Source organism: Entelurus aequoreus, linkage group LG09, assembly GCF_033978785.1.
Source record: "Entelurus aequoreus isolate RoL-2023_Sb linkage group LG09, RoL_Eaeq_v1.1, whole genome shotgun sequence".
NCBI lineage: Eukaryota > Metazoa > Chordata > Actinopteri > Syngnathiformes > Syngnathidae > Entelurus > Entelurus aequoreus.
The window spans coordinates 54878973-54891231 of record NC_084739.1 but is presented as its reverse complement, the minus strand read 5'-3'; the positions used below and the strand labels follow the sequence as shown (position 1 = coordinate 54891231).

The 12259-nt window shown below is 38.9% G+C and overlaps 2 protein-coding genes across 4 annotated transcripts in view; one reads left to right on the top strand and one right to left on the bottom strand.

The window, feature by feature from the left end:
- Positions 1 to 1462, top strand: part of si:ch211-250c4.3 (uncharacterized protein LOC100535981 homolog) — a 92040-nt gene extending 90578 nt beyond the window's left edge. The window contains exon 8 of one of the 2 annotated variants that reach the window (XM_062058954.1): positions 944 to 1462. The gene's annotated coding sequence lies outside the window, so the exon portion shown is untranslated. The remainder of the gene's footprint in view (positions 1 to 943) is intronic. The other variant, XM_062058953.1, reaches the window with a different exon arrangement.
- LOC133657516 (cGMP-dependent protein kinase 2) overlaps positions 1 to 12259 on the bottom strand; it is a 166862-nt gene that overhangs the window by 27697 nt on the left and 126906 nt on the right. Inside the window, exons 17-21 of one of the 2 annotated variants that reach the window (XM_062058951.1) lie at positions 10685 to 10807; positions 9336 to 9398; positions 9095 to 9161; positions 7191 to 7343; positions 4992 to 7110 (exon numbers count right to left, since the gene is read on the bottom strand). In XM_062058951.1, coding sequence (XP_061914935.1) covers positions 7248 to 7343; positions 9095 to 9161; positions 9336 to 9398; positions 10685 to 10807 — 349 coding nt within the window. In that variant the 3' untranslated portion in view covers positions 4992 to 7110; positions 7191 to 7247. Of the gene's footprint in view, positions 1 to 4991; positions 7111 to 7190; positions 7344 to 9094; positions 9162 to 9335; positions 9399 to 10667; positions 10808 to 12259 lie in introns of those variants that run through there. The other variant, XM_062058952.1, reaches the window with a different exon arrangement.

Below are 12259 nucleotides of genomic sequence, written 5' to 3'. Positions count from 1 at the left end.
CTCCCGATTTTCTCGGGAGACTCCCAAATTTCAGTGCCCCTCCTGAAAATCTCCCGGGGCAACCATTCTCCCAAATTTCTCCCGATTTCCACCCAGACAACAATATTGGGGGCGTGCCTTAAAGGCACTGCTTTTAGCGTCCTCTACAACCTGTCGTCACGTCCGCTTTTACCCCATGCAAACAGCTTCCAGGCTCATTCACATAATAAATGATGCTTTAGCCCACACATCAGTGAATGCAAGGCATACTTGATCAACAGATATACAGGTCACACTGAGGGTGGCCGTATAAACAACTTTGACACTGTTACAAATATGCGCCACACTGTGAACCCACACCAAACAAGAACGACAAACACATTTTGGGAGAACATCCGCACTGTAACACAACATAAACACAACAGAACAAATACCCAGAATCCCTTGCAGCACTAACTCTTCCGGGACGCTACAATATACACCCCCGCTACCACCAAACCCCGCCCCTCCATCTCCCGAATTCGGAGGTCTCAAGGTTGGCAAGTATGGTCATATACAGTACACCACCGTGATTGGTAGGTTTGTTGAGCTCCACACACAACACTATAAAATGCCAATAATGTAAAACTTGTGGTCCGCACTAACATTAAACTTTTATATTGAGGTGGAGGCCGCAAAATATTGTCTCGGGGGTTGCAATTGGCTCGCAGCTATACATTATCAAAATAAGATTTGTCGAGTAATATCAAGAATTATCCTTTGGTCGCGTTCCCAGACATGTCAAACTATCTGGTGCTCCAGACGTCATTACACGACAAAACAGATGTAGTTTAAATATTGTGTTTAAGTATCAGTATCGGCCAATTTCACTCATTGATGATGGGTATCAGAAGCATGTAATTTTAATCAGAACATCCCTAAAGTGAAACTAACAACATCCATTTGTGTCCCCTCTTCCAATCAGATCCAGATGGCGCCACAGAGAAGAAGAAACACTGACAGTGATTCTAGACGAGGACAAAAAGAGGAAAAATAAAAATAAAGAGGACAAGAAACTCGAAGGCAAAGAGAGCCAAAGCTACCAGAAATTGAAATCTGATACGATAAAAAAAGAAATGTATGTTACATGTAAGACAACGTCAATGGTAACATTACATTACATTATTTTACTGTACGAGTAAATTTGCATTGTAAAATGATCTATCTAATGTGCAATATAAATATTCTTACTGTAAGTGATGTAAATATGATCCATTTAATTATCTGTTAACATTTTGGAGTGCATGCAGATGACGTAACATAACAAGTAATGCAACAAATATGACATTTCATTTAAACAAATAAAAGCCTTCCTGCTGTATCCTCGTATGAATCTACTTCAGCTATTGAGCTCAGCTGTCAAAATGACTTTAACAGAAGACAGAAAAACATTAAATACCAAAATGATGCAACAATTAAAATGTTTAAGTTCATGTTTAAGTTCAACAAATAAGCGATCATTGTCGTAACCAAAGTGAAATAAGCCGTTACTTGTGCATTTACTTGACTATAATGACAATAAAGCTCTCCAATGTTTAGTATTCTGAATCTGAGTCTAAAAGAGTTGTTCAAAGTGTGCATTTTGTTCGTTGCTGTGGTGGAATCCAGGTTATTACTGCCATGCTTTTATTTTGAAGCATGAGTTCATTCACTGAACAGGAAATGTGTGTTTTCATGCTGTTATGAAGTTGTGGTTTCCAAAAAACGAAAACCGAAGAAACTTTTTTAGAGTTCTTTCTGAATTAAATCGGGCTTCTCACCTTCTTTATCCAAGCTGGTACTCACAACTTACAGCCAATACATTAGGTACCCACCAATACATTTAATCAGAGCATCATAAAGAAAATAGTAGTTTTCTAATAAACTATATTTTATTAGAAAACATAGGGCATGTATGAAAGTCGTATTGTCTTTCTAGTCAAAACTAACATGTTTATGATTTACAACATGTGATGTTATACTTTCACATGTGGTGTGTCTTAAAGTACCAGTATGAGTTGAGTTGAGTTGAGTTTGAGTTTATTTCGAACATGCAAGCATACAACATGATACATCACAATTTCCAGTTTCTCTTTTCGTATAATGGAAAAATAAATTCTATTTATATGCTGAATCGTGTTTAATTTTATCCGTTAAACGATATCCAATCATGTTTGTAGTCTGAAAAAGTATGCTAAAATATTGTTTAAACTCTGCTGACCACATTCTGAAATCCCAAAAAAGAGGACAAGGCAGGCAGCACGCCAAGGCCGGGACTAGGTGAAAATTTGCCAATGATACTCGAACTTGCTTTAAGTCCCAAAAATGTAAAATCAAACCACTGAGGCATGGTAGAGATATATATATTAAACAATCTTGCCTTCTTTAAAACGGTTTGGAATTCGAGACTTTAGTGACATATTTTGCCTTAGTTACTACCACTGCTCATTTAATCTGAAAAGATTTGGTTGCATTTATACTGAGTAAAATATAAACACACTTTTGTGTTTGCTCTCATTTTTCATGAGTTGAACTCAAATATCTAAAACTTTCTATGTATACACAAAATACCTAATCCTCTCAAATATTGTTCACAAATCTGTCTAAATCTGTGTTAGTGAGCATTTCTTCTTTGCCAAGCTAATCTATCCCACCTCACAAGTGTGGCATATCAAGATGCTGATTAAACAGCATGATTATTGAACAGGTGTGCCTTAGGCCGCCCACAATAAAATGTCACTCTGAAATGTGCAGTTTTGCTTTATAGATCAGGTTGTTGATTGTAGCCTGTGGAATTTTGGTCCGCTCCTCTTCAATGGCTGTCCGAAGTTGCTGGATATTGGCAGGACCTGGAACACGCTGTCGTATACGCCAATCCACAGCATCCCAAACATGTTTAGTGGGTGACATGTCTGGTGAGTATGGTGGCCATGCAAGAATTTCCCCCAGGAATTATGTACAGTTCTTTGCAACGAGGGTCCGTGCATTGTGAGGTGAATGGCACAACAATGGGCCTCAGGAGCTCGTCACGGTATTTCTGTGCATTCAAAATGCCATCAATAAAATGCACTTGCGTTCGTTGTCCATACCATACGCCTGCCCATACCATAAGCCCACCCCTACCATGGGCCACTCAATTGATAACGGTGATATCAGCTCACATACACAACAACGCCACTTATGTCATCTGCCCTGAACCGTGATTCATCCGTTAAGAGAACAATGTGCCAGACACCATCAAATGTGACCATTTGCCTGCTCAAGTTGGTTACGACGCCAAACTGCAGTCAGATCGCGACCCCGATGAGGACGACAATCATGCAGATGAGCTTCCCCGAGACGGTTTCTCAGTTTGTGCAGCAATTCTTTGGTTATGTGAACTAATTGTTGCAGCAGCTGTCTGGGTGGCTGGTCTCAGACAATCATGAAGGTGACTCCTGCTGGATGTGGAAGTCCTGGGCTGGTGCGGTTACACGTGGTCTGCTGTTGTGAGGCTGGTTGGATGTACTGCCAAATTCTCTGAAACGCTTTTGGAGACGGCTTATGGTAGAGAAATGAACAATCAATTCATGAGCAACAGCTCTGGTGGACATGCTTACAGTCAGCATGCCATGCCAACTGCATATTTCAGAGTGGTGTTTTATTGTGGACAGCCTAAGGCACACCTGTGCAATATTCATGCTGTTTAGTCAGCATCTTGATATGTCACACCTGTGAGGTGGGATGTATTATTTTGGCAAATAAGAAGTGCTCACTAACACAGATTTAGGCAGATTTGTGAACAAGATTTGAGAGGAATAGGTATTAACATAGTAAAAAGTTTTAGATCTTTTGAGTTCAACTCATGAAAAATGGGAACAAAAACAAAAGTGTTGCGTTCATATTTTTGTTCAGTGTAATTTGCCAGGTAAATATACTGCTAATTCTGCTGGCTGTACTTTATTTTTGATATTAATGTTGTATTATTTTATGTTGAAAATCATCAGCAAAAGTAGCAAGTAATCTACTGTTTAAATGTTGGTTAGTGGACTTTTATTTTAAACTGCCCGAATGTTGAAAATGAAAACAGAAAGTGTTTCCTCTTGTTGATTCAAACTAAAGTGTTGGTTGGGCTTCATTCAAAGGATGTGAATGCATTGGCCATTAATTGTTTACTTTTTTTTTTGTATCCATAATTCATTCATACATAATTATCTTGCAGAGTCCAGTATCCAGAATGAATTTCAAAGTCACACTGGTTGATTTTTTTTTTTTTGCTGAAAAATTACTGAATCCATTGCAACTGAATGATTCGTTTCGGATCATATTGTTCTGAATAAACTGATATAGTCCCTGAATCGTATTGGCACCCACAAATTCTGAATCGAATTGTAACACCCGTATTAGAATGTGAAAAAAAACGGTATGCCTTGCCTTGATGTTTAGAAAAACGTGAAATAAGTTGTCACGGCTTGTCACACCACGCCATGCCTTATCTTGGTTGGTTGGCATTTCCCTGTGTTTGATGATTACGTTCCGTTCTAGTGCTCTTATTTTGGTTTCTCTCCGTTTTAGTTAGTCCTTCCTGAAGCGACTGCCTAAAAGGGCTGTTAGGTCCAGTTTTGTTAGTAATCAAAAGCCTATTTAAGCCAGCCTCACATTTGGCAAATAAGAAGTGCTCACTAACACAGATTTAGGCAGATTTGATTAATCAGGGCTCGAGAATTGACTGCTGTTCTTTCTTTTGACGCCTCACAGTCTTGTTTTGAGTTCTGTATAGCACATGTGTTCTGTTTTTTCCTGCAAACCCCTGCACGAGAATGTTTATGTAGAGTTTGACTACTAGTGTTATAAAATATTATTTTACCTACAAGCTGTCTTTGTGCATTCTCGTTGCATCTACCGCTAACATGCGGCTCCGCAAGTGTGACAGAATTCTCGAGCCAACAAGTGATTTCGCACTGGAATACAGAGGAAGAATTTGAGAGAAAAGTGCTCCGTGTTGAAGGACTCACCGGAGGAGTTGATTGTCTGAGGACCAGAGAATCATCCTTGCTTTAATGAAACTGTTTGCCAAGTGCCAAGCCGGCACGTCGTCGACGAAGGTGGAAGCCAACTTCGTCACGCTGTCACCACGCTCTGCTGCAAAGGGGCTCAAGCGCTGCACCCTTCCTCTCCTTAGGGGGTTGAATACGGGAATTGACCACTTTGCCTCTCTATTCACAACTTGGGCTATTAGCCAGTGTAGCCTAAGCGCTGACGAACAGGTTGACACCACGCCACCAGTGCACAAAGCATGTACAAGAAAGGGCGAGTGACTGGTGCGCCCAGCCACGCCACCACCAGGCAGGGGCGCCGCTAGGGATTTTGGGCCCCATGAAAAGAATCTTTACAGGGCCCCCTGTATTATAATTTCATCATCATTAGGGGCCTCTCTGGGCCCCCCTCCATCATGGGCCCCTAGAATCCGTCTCCTTTACCCCCCCTTTTCGGCGCCCCTGCCACCAGGTGACTCGTTTGTCACAGACATGCTGGATTTTTTTTCACCCTCAACTGTCAATTACTCAAACTCCTCCCAAAGTGACTTTCCAGCTTACCAAAGCTGAAGCCATGTCTATACCAGCAAAGACCCTCTACCAGACCCCTGTCCTCCCACCCGTGACTGTTTCTCCCACTGGGGGCACTAGCCACGCAGCTGGTAGATGTGCAAGTGGGGAGGCACAGCTGTGTCCAGCCAAACAGCCACTACACTAACTTCCGTTTTTTTTTTTTTAATGATTATTTATTGCAACTGTGTGCTGTCTCAGTGCGATCTGTGATCATGTTTACAGCCGTTTTTACACCTAATTGGCGATCGCAATGCTTTAAAGGGGAACTGCATTGTGATGCGTTTTTTTTAATTAATGTGCCGCGGAGGCTTAAAATGATCAAAATACGTAAATAATAAATATGCCCGTAACTACATTACATATATACTTACATCATGTATATAAAACCTAAATGGAGGCGTTTAGGTGTTTTATTTAATGGGCCTTGTAGGCGGAATTGCACAGCTCCATAGGCTCCATTGTAAGTAAACTTTTGATCACATTATTTTAATATTTAGAATGCAAAAAAATTAAACTAACATCTATCGTCATGTCTTTCATAATGTATGTGAACAATAGGCAAAATTCCTAAACAAATACAGTTCCCTTGTATGTTTTCATTTTAATTTCATACTAAATTGAATAAGGAAGTGTGCCAAACATGTAAAAATACAGTGCAATCTGTGGCAAAGTCCTATTTTCGAGGGTAATCGCAAATACACTGTAATATGGATGCGCGCGTGCACACATACACGCATAAAGACACGCGTACACAAATATACACAATACAACACTTTTTTTTGCCACACAGCAGAGTTGATTGTGACGTAACAATCATTTGTACCGAAATAACTCTTCCGTTTGCATTGACTAAAGCAAAATGTAACAGACTGAACAACACATAACTTACTTACTTACTTACTTACTTACTTATTTAACAACCCCCCCACATCAGACCCTGATGACAAGGCAGTATTAAGTGTAAACGTTAAAACATTGAATATTAAAAAAACGTGAAAGTTTGACTCCTACCTTGTTTCCTTCCCTGACGACCTCCTTAAAGTTTTGTAATCAAAAAGTTTTGTAATCAATCAAAAATATCAAGCAGCTAAAATGCGCTAAACAAGTGGATGTGTGGAGAAAGTGTTTGCATACCACCCATCATTCACTGAAGTGAATTTATATATTTGTAATTTTAAATTTTATGAACATGTTTAAGTGTGTAAAGTGCGACCGTGTGTTGACTTTATTTGTTGGTTACAGTAACCAATTAACTTACACCATGAGTGGGGAAAGATGTTTTGGATTGAGTCATAAATTGATGCTGTGTTCAAGTCACTCTCAAATTAAATCACTTGGTCATTGACCACTGATTCTATCTTCACCCCCAAAAAGGCATTATTATTCCAATTCAATCCACAGGGGAATAAATGAAGGCACAATGATGCTGCAGGCCAATCTTCTTGTTAAACTTGTGATGTCTCACGGGCCGCACTGAAGACTCCGGCGGGCTGTACTTGGCCCGTGGGTCGTAGTTTGGGCCACCCTGGCATAGATATGACATTAAAAAGTGGTTACATTTTATTTGTGTCAACATGATCGCTTTATAAAATACTTTTTACTCACTGCTGATGGGCTCCGATACAAACGTCACATTTTGTTGTAAAATGTTTTTGTGAAGAATCAGAAGTCTTTATCCCAGCCTGAGGTCTCGTCAGGCGTCACCTCCGTGTCAGCAGGAAATATGTCAAAGTGACTGTGATCCATGGGGCCTTTCAGCTGTTGGAACACATTTATCGTACTGACTCGTCAACATGTGATCGCTCTTAATATCAATCGGAAATTGTTTTTCAAATACACGTCAGGCTGTATTGTTAAAGTTAAAATGGTCTAAAGTATAATTAGTTTGTATAGTGGCTTTTATATTTTATTTTACTTTATTATACTTTATTATTATATTATATATTATATATTATACTTTATTTTAATAGTGGCTTTTAGCTCATTTGCATTATTGGGTCTGGTGTCTTTCAGCTTCTTCTTCACAATACCCCACAAATTCTCTATGGGGTTCAGGTCAGGGGAGTTGGCAGGCCAATCGAGGACAGTAATGCCATGGTCAGTACACCAGTTACTGGTGGTTTTGGCACTGTGGGCAGGTGCCAGATCATTCTGGAAAATGAAATCATCATCTCCAGAGAGCTTTTCAACAGATGGAAGCGTGTAGTGCTCTAAAATCTTTTGGTACACACCTGCATTGACTCTGGACTTGATGAAACACAGTGGACCAACACCAGCAGCTGACATGGCCCCCCAAACCATTGCTGACTGTGGGAACTTCACACTGGATTTCAAGCAACTTGGATTTTGTTCCTTTCCAACCTTCCTCCAGACTCTAGCGCCTTGGCGTCCAAATGAAATACAAAACTCGCTTTCGTCTGAAATTAGGACTCTGGACCACTCTGCAACTGTCCAGTGCTTCTTTTCCTTAGCCCAAGTCAGACGCTTCTAGAGATTTTAGAGCACTAAATGATTCCATCTGTTGAAAAGCTCTATGGAGATGATGATTTCATTTTCCAGCATGATCTGGCACCTGCTCACAGTGCCAAAACCACCAGTAACTGGTGTACTGACCATGGCATTACTGTCCTCGATTGGCCTGCCAACTCCCCTGACCTGAATCCCATACAGAATTTGTGGGTTATTGTGAAGAAGAAGCTGAAAGACACCAGACCCAATAATGCAAATGAGCTAAAGGCCGCTATTGAAGCATCCTGGGCATCCATAACACCTCAGCAATGCCACAGACTGATGGCCTCCATGACACGCCGCATTTATGTAGTAATCCGTGCAAATGGATTCCCAACCAAGTACTGAGTGCATTAATTGACATTTTCAAATGTTTGATTTTGTTTTGCTGTTATAAATCTTTTTTTTACTTGGTCTGAGGAAATACTCTAATTTTTTGAGATACGATTTTTGAGTTTTAAGCTGTATGCCATAATCAGCAATATTAAAATAATAAAACGCTTGCAATATTTTAGTTGATGTGTAATGAATCCAGAATGTATGACATTTTTGTTTTTTTTAATTGCATTACAGAAAATAAAGAACTTTATTACAATATTCTAATTTTCTGAGACAGTCCTGTATGCGTATGTATACACACACGCACACACATAAAATATTGGCAAGCAAAAGGTAAATACTCCAAAAAAAGCTCAAATTAGTTGCAGTATTACAAAATGAAGGTTGCAATTTTACCAGAAAAATATTAATTTTAATATTAAATATGTCCTTTTTTTCTTTGCAATATTGATTTATTGGAAAATTTCCTGCAAGCAGGTTTCACTGTTTTATGTTTCATGAAAAAATAAATGATTCAAGTTTACTCAACAGCTAAGCAGTTTTATGTTTTGCATTGTGTTCTCTTTTTGCACCCAAAAAAGCTGAGGTGATTTTAAAACCGAAGTGTGAACTCAAACGGGTCAGCAAATATGAGCATACAAATTGGGTTTTGCTGATCTCACCTCTCTCTTCAGAGGAGACAGCAGTTTATGACGTCTTAATCCCTCCCAATTGAAGCCCTGGAACCACCTGTGGAAATATGTTAAGAATGTTCAACAAAGCAGTTTATGGTCAGCACTTCAGTGGTTATGAATGAAGAAAATGAGGAGGATTGTGCAGAAAACGTACTTGAAAAGCAAAGAAGAAAAAAATGATACAAGGAATGATACAGAACTAAAAGTGACAATACATGTGTGGACATACTTGTGCTTCTTGATGTCAGTGATACCATTCTTTTTGTTTCCCAGTCTTTGCACTGGATTTAACCTATGTGGGACAGAAAATTATGTAGTACTTTATTAAGAATGTTGTGCTTTATTGACAGATGTAGAATTATATAAACATTAGTGCTGGGTGATACCCAACCCAAGTAATAAAGTGCCAGCATTGCTGATTCCAATACTAATACTGATAAGTTTTACTTGAATTTAGTCCAAAAGACCGCAAACCCAAAAGGGATAAGCGGTAGAAAAAAGAAGGATGGATGGATAAGTGAATGAGTTTGACGTTAAATAGTTGATCATGGTAATAGCCTTAATAAAACAAAACAAAAATAAAATTAGGCACAAATAATTATAATAGTGAACAATATGCAAAAACAACAATATAAGACTTTTGAACAATATCAACAAAATAATTGTATTTTATGTATTTATTATTTTATAGTGTGGAATGTTAGAAAAGCCCTGCGATGAGGTGGCGACTTGTCCAGGGTGTACCCCGCCTACTGCCCGAATGCAGCTGAGATAGGCTCCAGCACCCCCCACGACACCGAAAGGGAAAAAGCGGTAGAAAATGGATGGATGGAATGTTAGAAAAGTTTTGATCAAGTGAAATCACTCAAACAGAGAACAATGGTAGTAGGTATGAATTCATACATTGTTCTCTGCTTGACATATTTCACAAGATCAAACATTTTCATTTTCAACATTCATACTACAAAATAATACAAGTATGTACAGTGATTCTTGGTGATATTGTATTGGATCAATAATGGTATAGGCCAATAATTAAGGCTCCGATATCGACTTTATATCAAAAGTTACATCGGGACACCCTTAGTATCTGAAAAAAATAAGCCTAAAAATATTGCAACTTTTGCTGCAATTTTGTGAAAAATCTGCATCTGGATGCTACAATTATTTAAAAATACCTTCAAAATCCTGGAAGAACTGAATATCAACAATGTAGCAAGATGAACATCAAGACAAAAAACACTGATGTCTGTCAAAATAAACATAGAATTAAACAATATCTAACTCAACATGGTAGCATTGATACGATACTGATACTGATCAATAGGAATTCTTAGTAAAACAATTGACTAGTAGACTGCTTGACATGGAATACAACTTTAAAAAGGTTGTGATGTGTCCCGCTATGATGAAACACTAGTTACATTTCAAAAGTAGTATATCTATGTAATAGATAAAAAAGCTGAAAAGACCCAGCGAGCGCCACATTCATATGGATTTAAACCTACAATCCTATGGTCAACCATTGTTTTCATATTTTCATACCACTAAGCAATATTACCCTATCCGGATCCATACTTGCAGAGTCTCCTGATGAGGTCATCTGGGCGCTTGCCTATTCTCTTTGGGAAGTCTACCTTTTCAATGCCATGGAGGACCAATGTGTAGATCTTTATGGGGTCTCGTCCAGCAAAGGGTGGACTGCAGAGGGGAAACAAATGACATACTTTCTATTCACCATTCATCATGGGGTATCAGGCCTGTTTGCAGGCATCGATGATCAGGGCTCACCAGTCTTCTCTGTCGTCCGCTCTATGTATAAGTTCTATATTATTGATATTCCCGATAAATTATCTTAAGCTGTTGATATATGTTGTTCGTTGTCGACCTGGAGCTTTCTTTCCTACTAGTTTTGCTAGTTCAGTTTTTCTAAGTGGTCTTTTCTAATGATATGTCCGAGGAATTTCAGCTGCCTATTTCGGATCGTTGCAATTAGAGATCTTCTTGTTTTTGCCTCTGCCAATACCTCTTTATTAATTTTCTTTTCAGTCCATTATATGCAGAGTATTTTTTATGAAGAACCACATTTTAGTTGCCTCTAATTTTCTCAGTTGTTGATTGTTTAAAGTCCAGCATTCACAGCCGTAAAGTAGGACAGACCATACCTACGTTTTGAGAACTCAGTTTGGTGTCAATTGAGTTACACAGCAAAATACATGTAAGTATTTGTGCATGTCAGCATCTCTTCTATTAAATTATCAGACATGAACAGCTTCCATGCATCTATTCAGAAGACAGTACTAATCACAGGTGCAGGCCCTGGCAGACTACTATTGTGGTAAATATTGTGGCCTGGAGTTTTGCCTGGCTGCGAGGCCAGACTAAAACACTCTGGCCAGTAAGAGCCAATGCGGCTCATTCTGTTGGACACAATATCCATTTCTCATCAGAGGACTCCTCTGTGCCTGACTGCCCTTGTTCAGTGGAGGGACGATAGTCTGGGTCCTCTACATCTGAGATGTTGGATTCAGTTTTTTTTTGTTTTGTTTTTTAAAAAGGAGAGACAATGCCTCTAATGGATTCTTCATCCCATCCGCCCAGGATAATTTGTCAGGTAAGGTCCACAGGCATCCTAGCGACCATGTTACTTTGGATAAATACATAAAAAAACATTAGAATAGGACAATGTTTGAAATGCACAGAAAACTATACATCAACATATACAACTACCGGTATATACAACATATAAAAACTAGATAATATAACATTAGCCTACATTTGAGTTAGCTAGCTCAGGTACAAAGTGTGTGTGCGTGCGTGCGCGCGTGTTGGCTAACAATAATGTTGGCTTCTGTTAGCCACCGATATAATTGCTAGCTACTGTTAGCCAACACCATATTGTTACCTACCTAAATACAATATGGTTAGCTAACAACAAAGTACGCTAATCTGATCAAACATTTCACAAATTGATCACTAATTTGATCACGTTTTATAATCTGTTAATGAAAAATAAGTTCATAAATGGAGATAATACTTAGATGTATGTTGTAAAAACGACCTGTTGGGTGGTGAGACTGCTGACATCAGATGTGCAAATGGGACAGTATTGACAGTCAAAGTTGCATTAGATGTGACAGATGACAACCAATG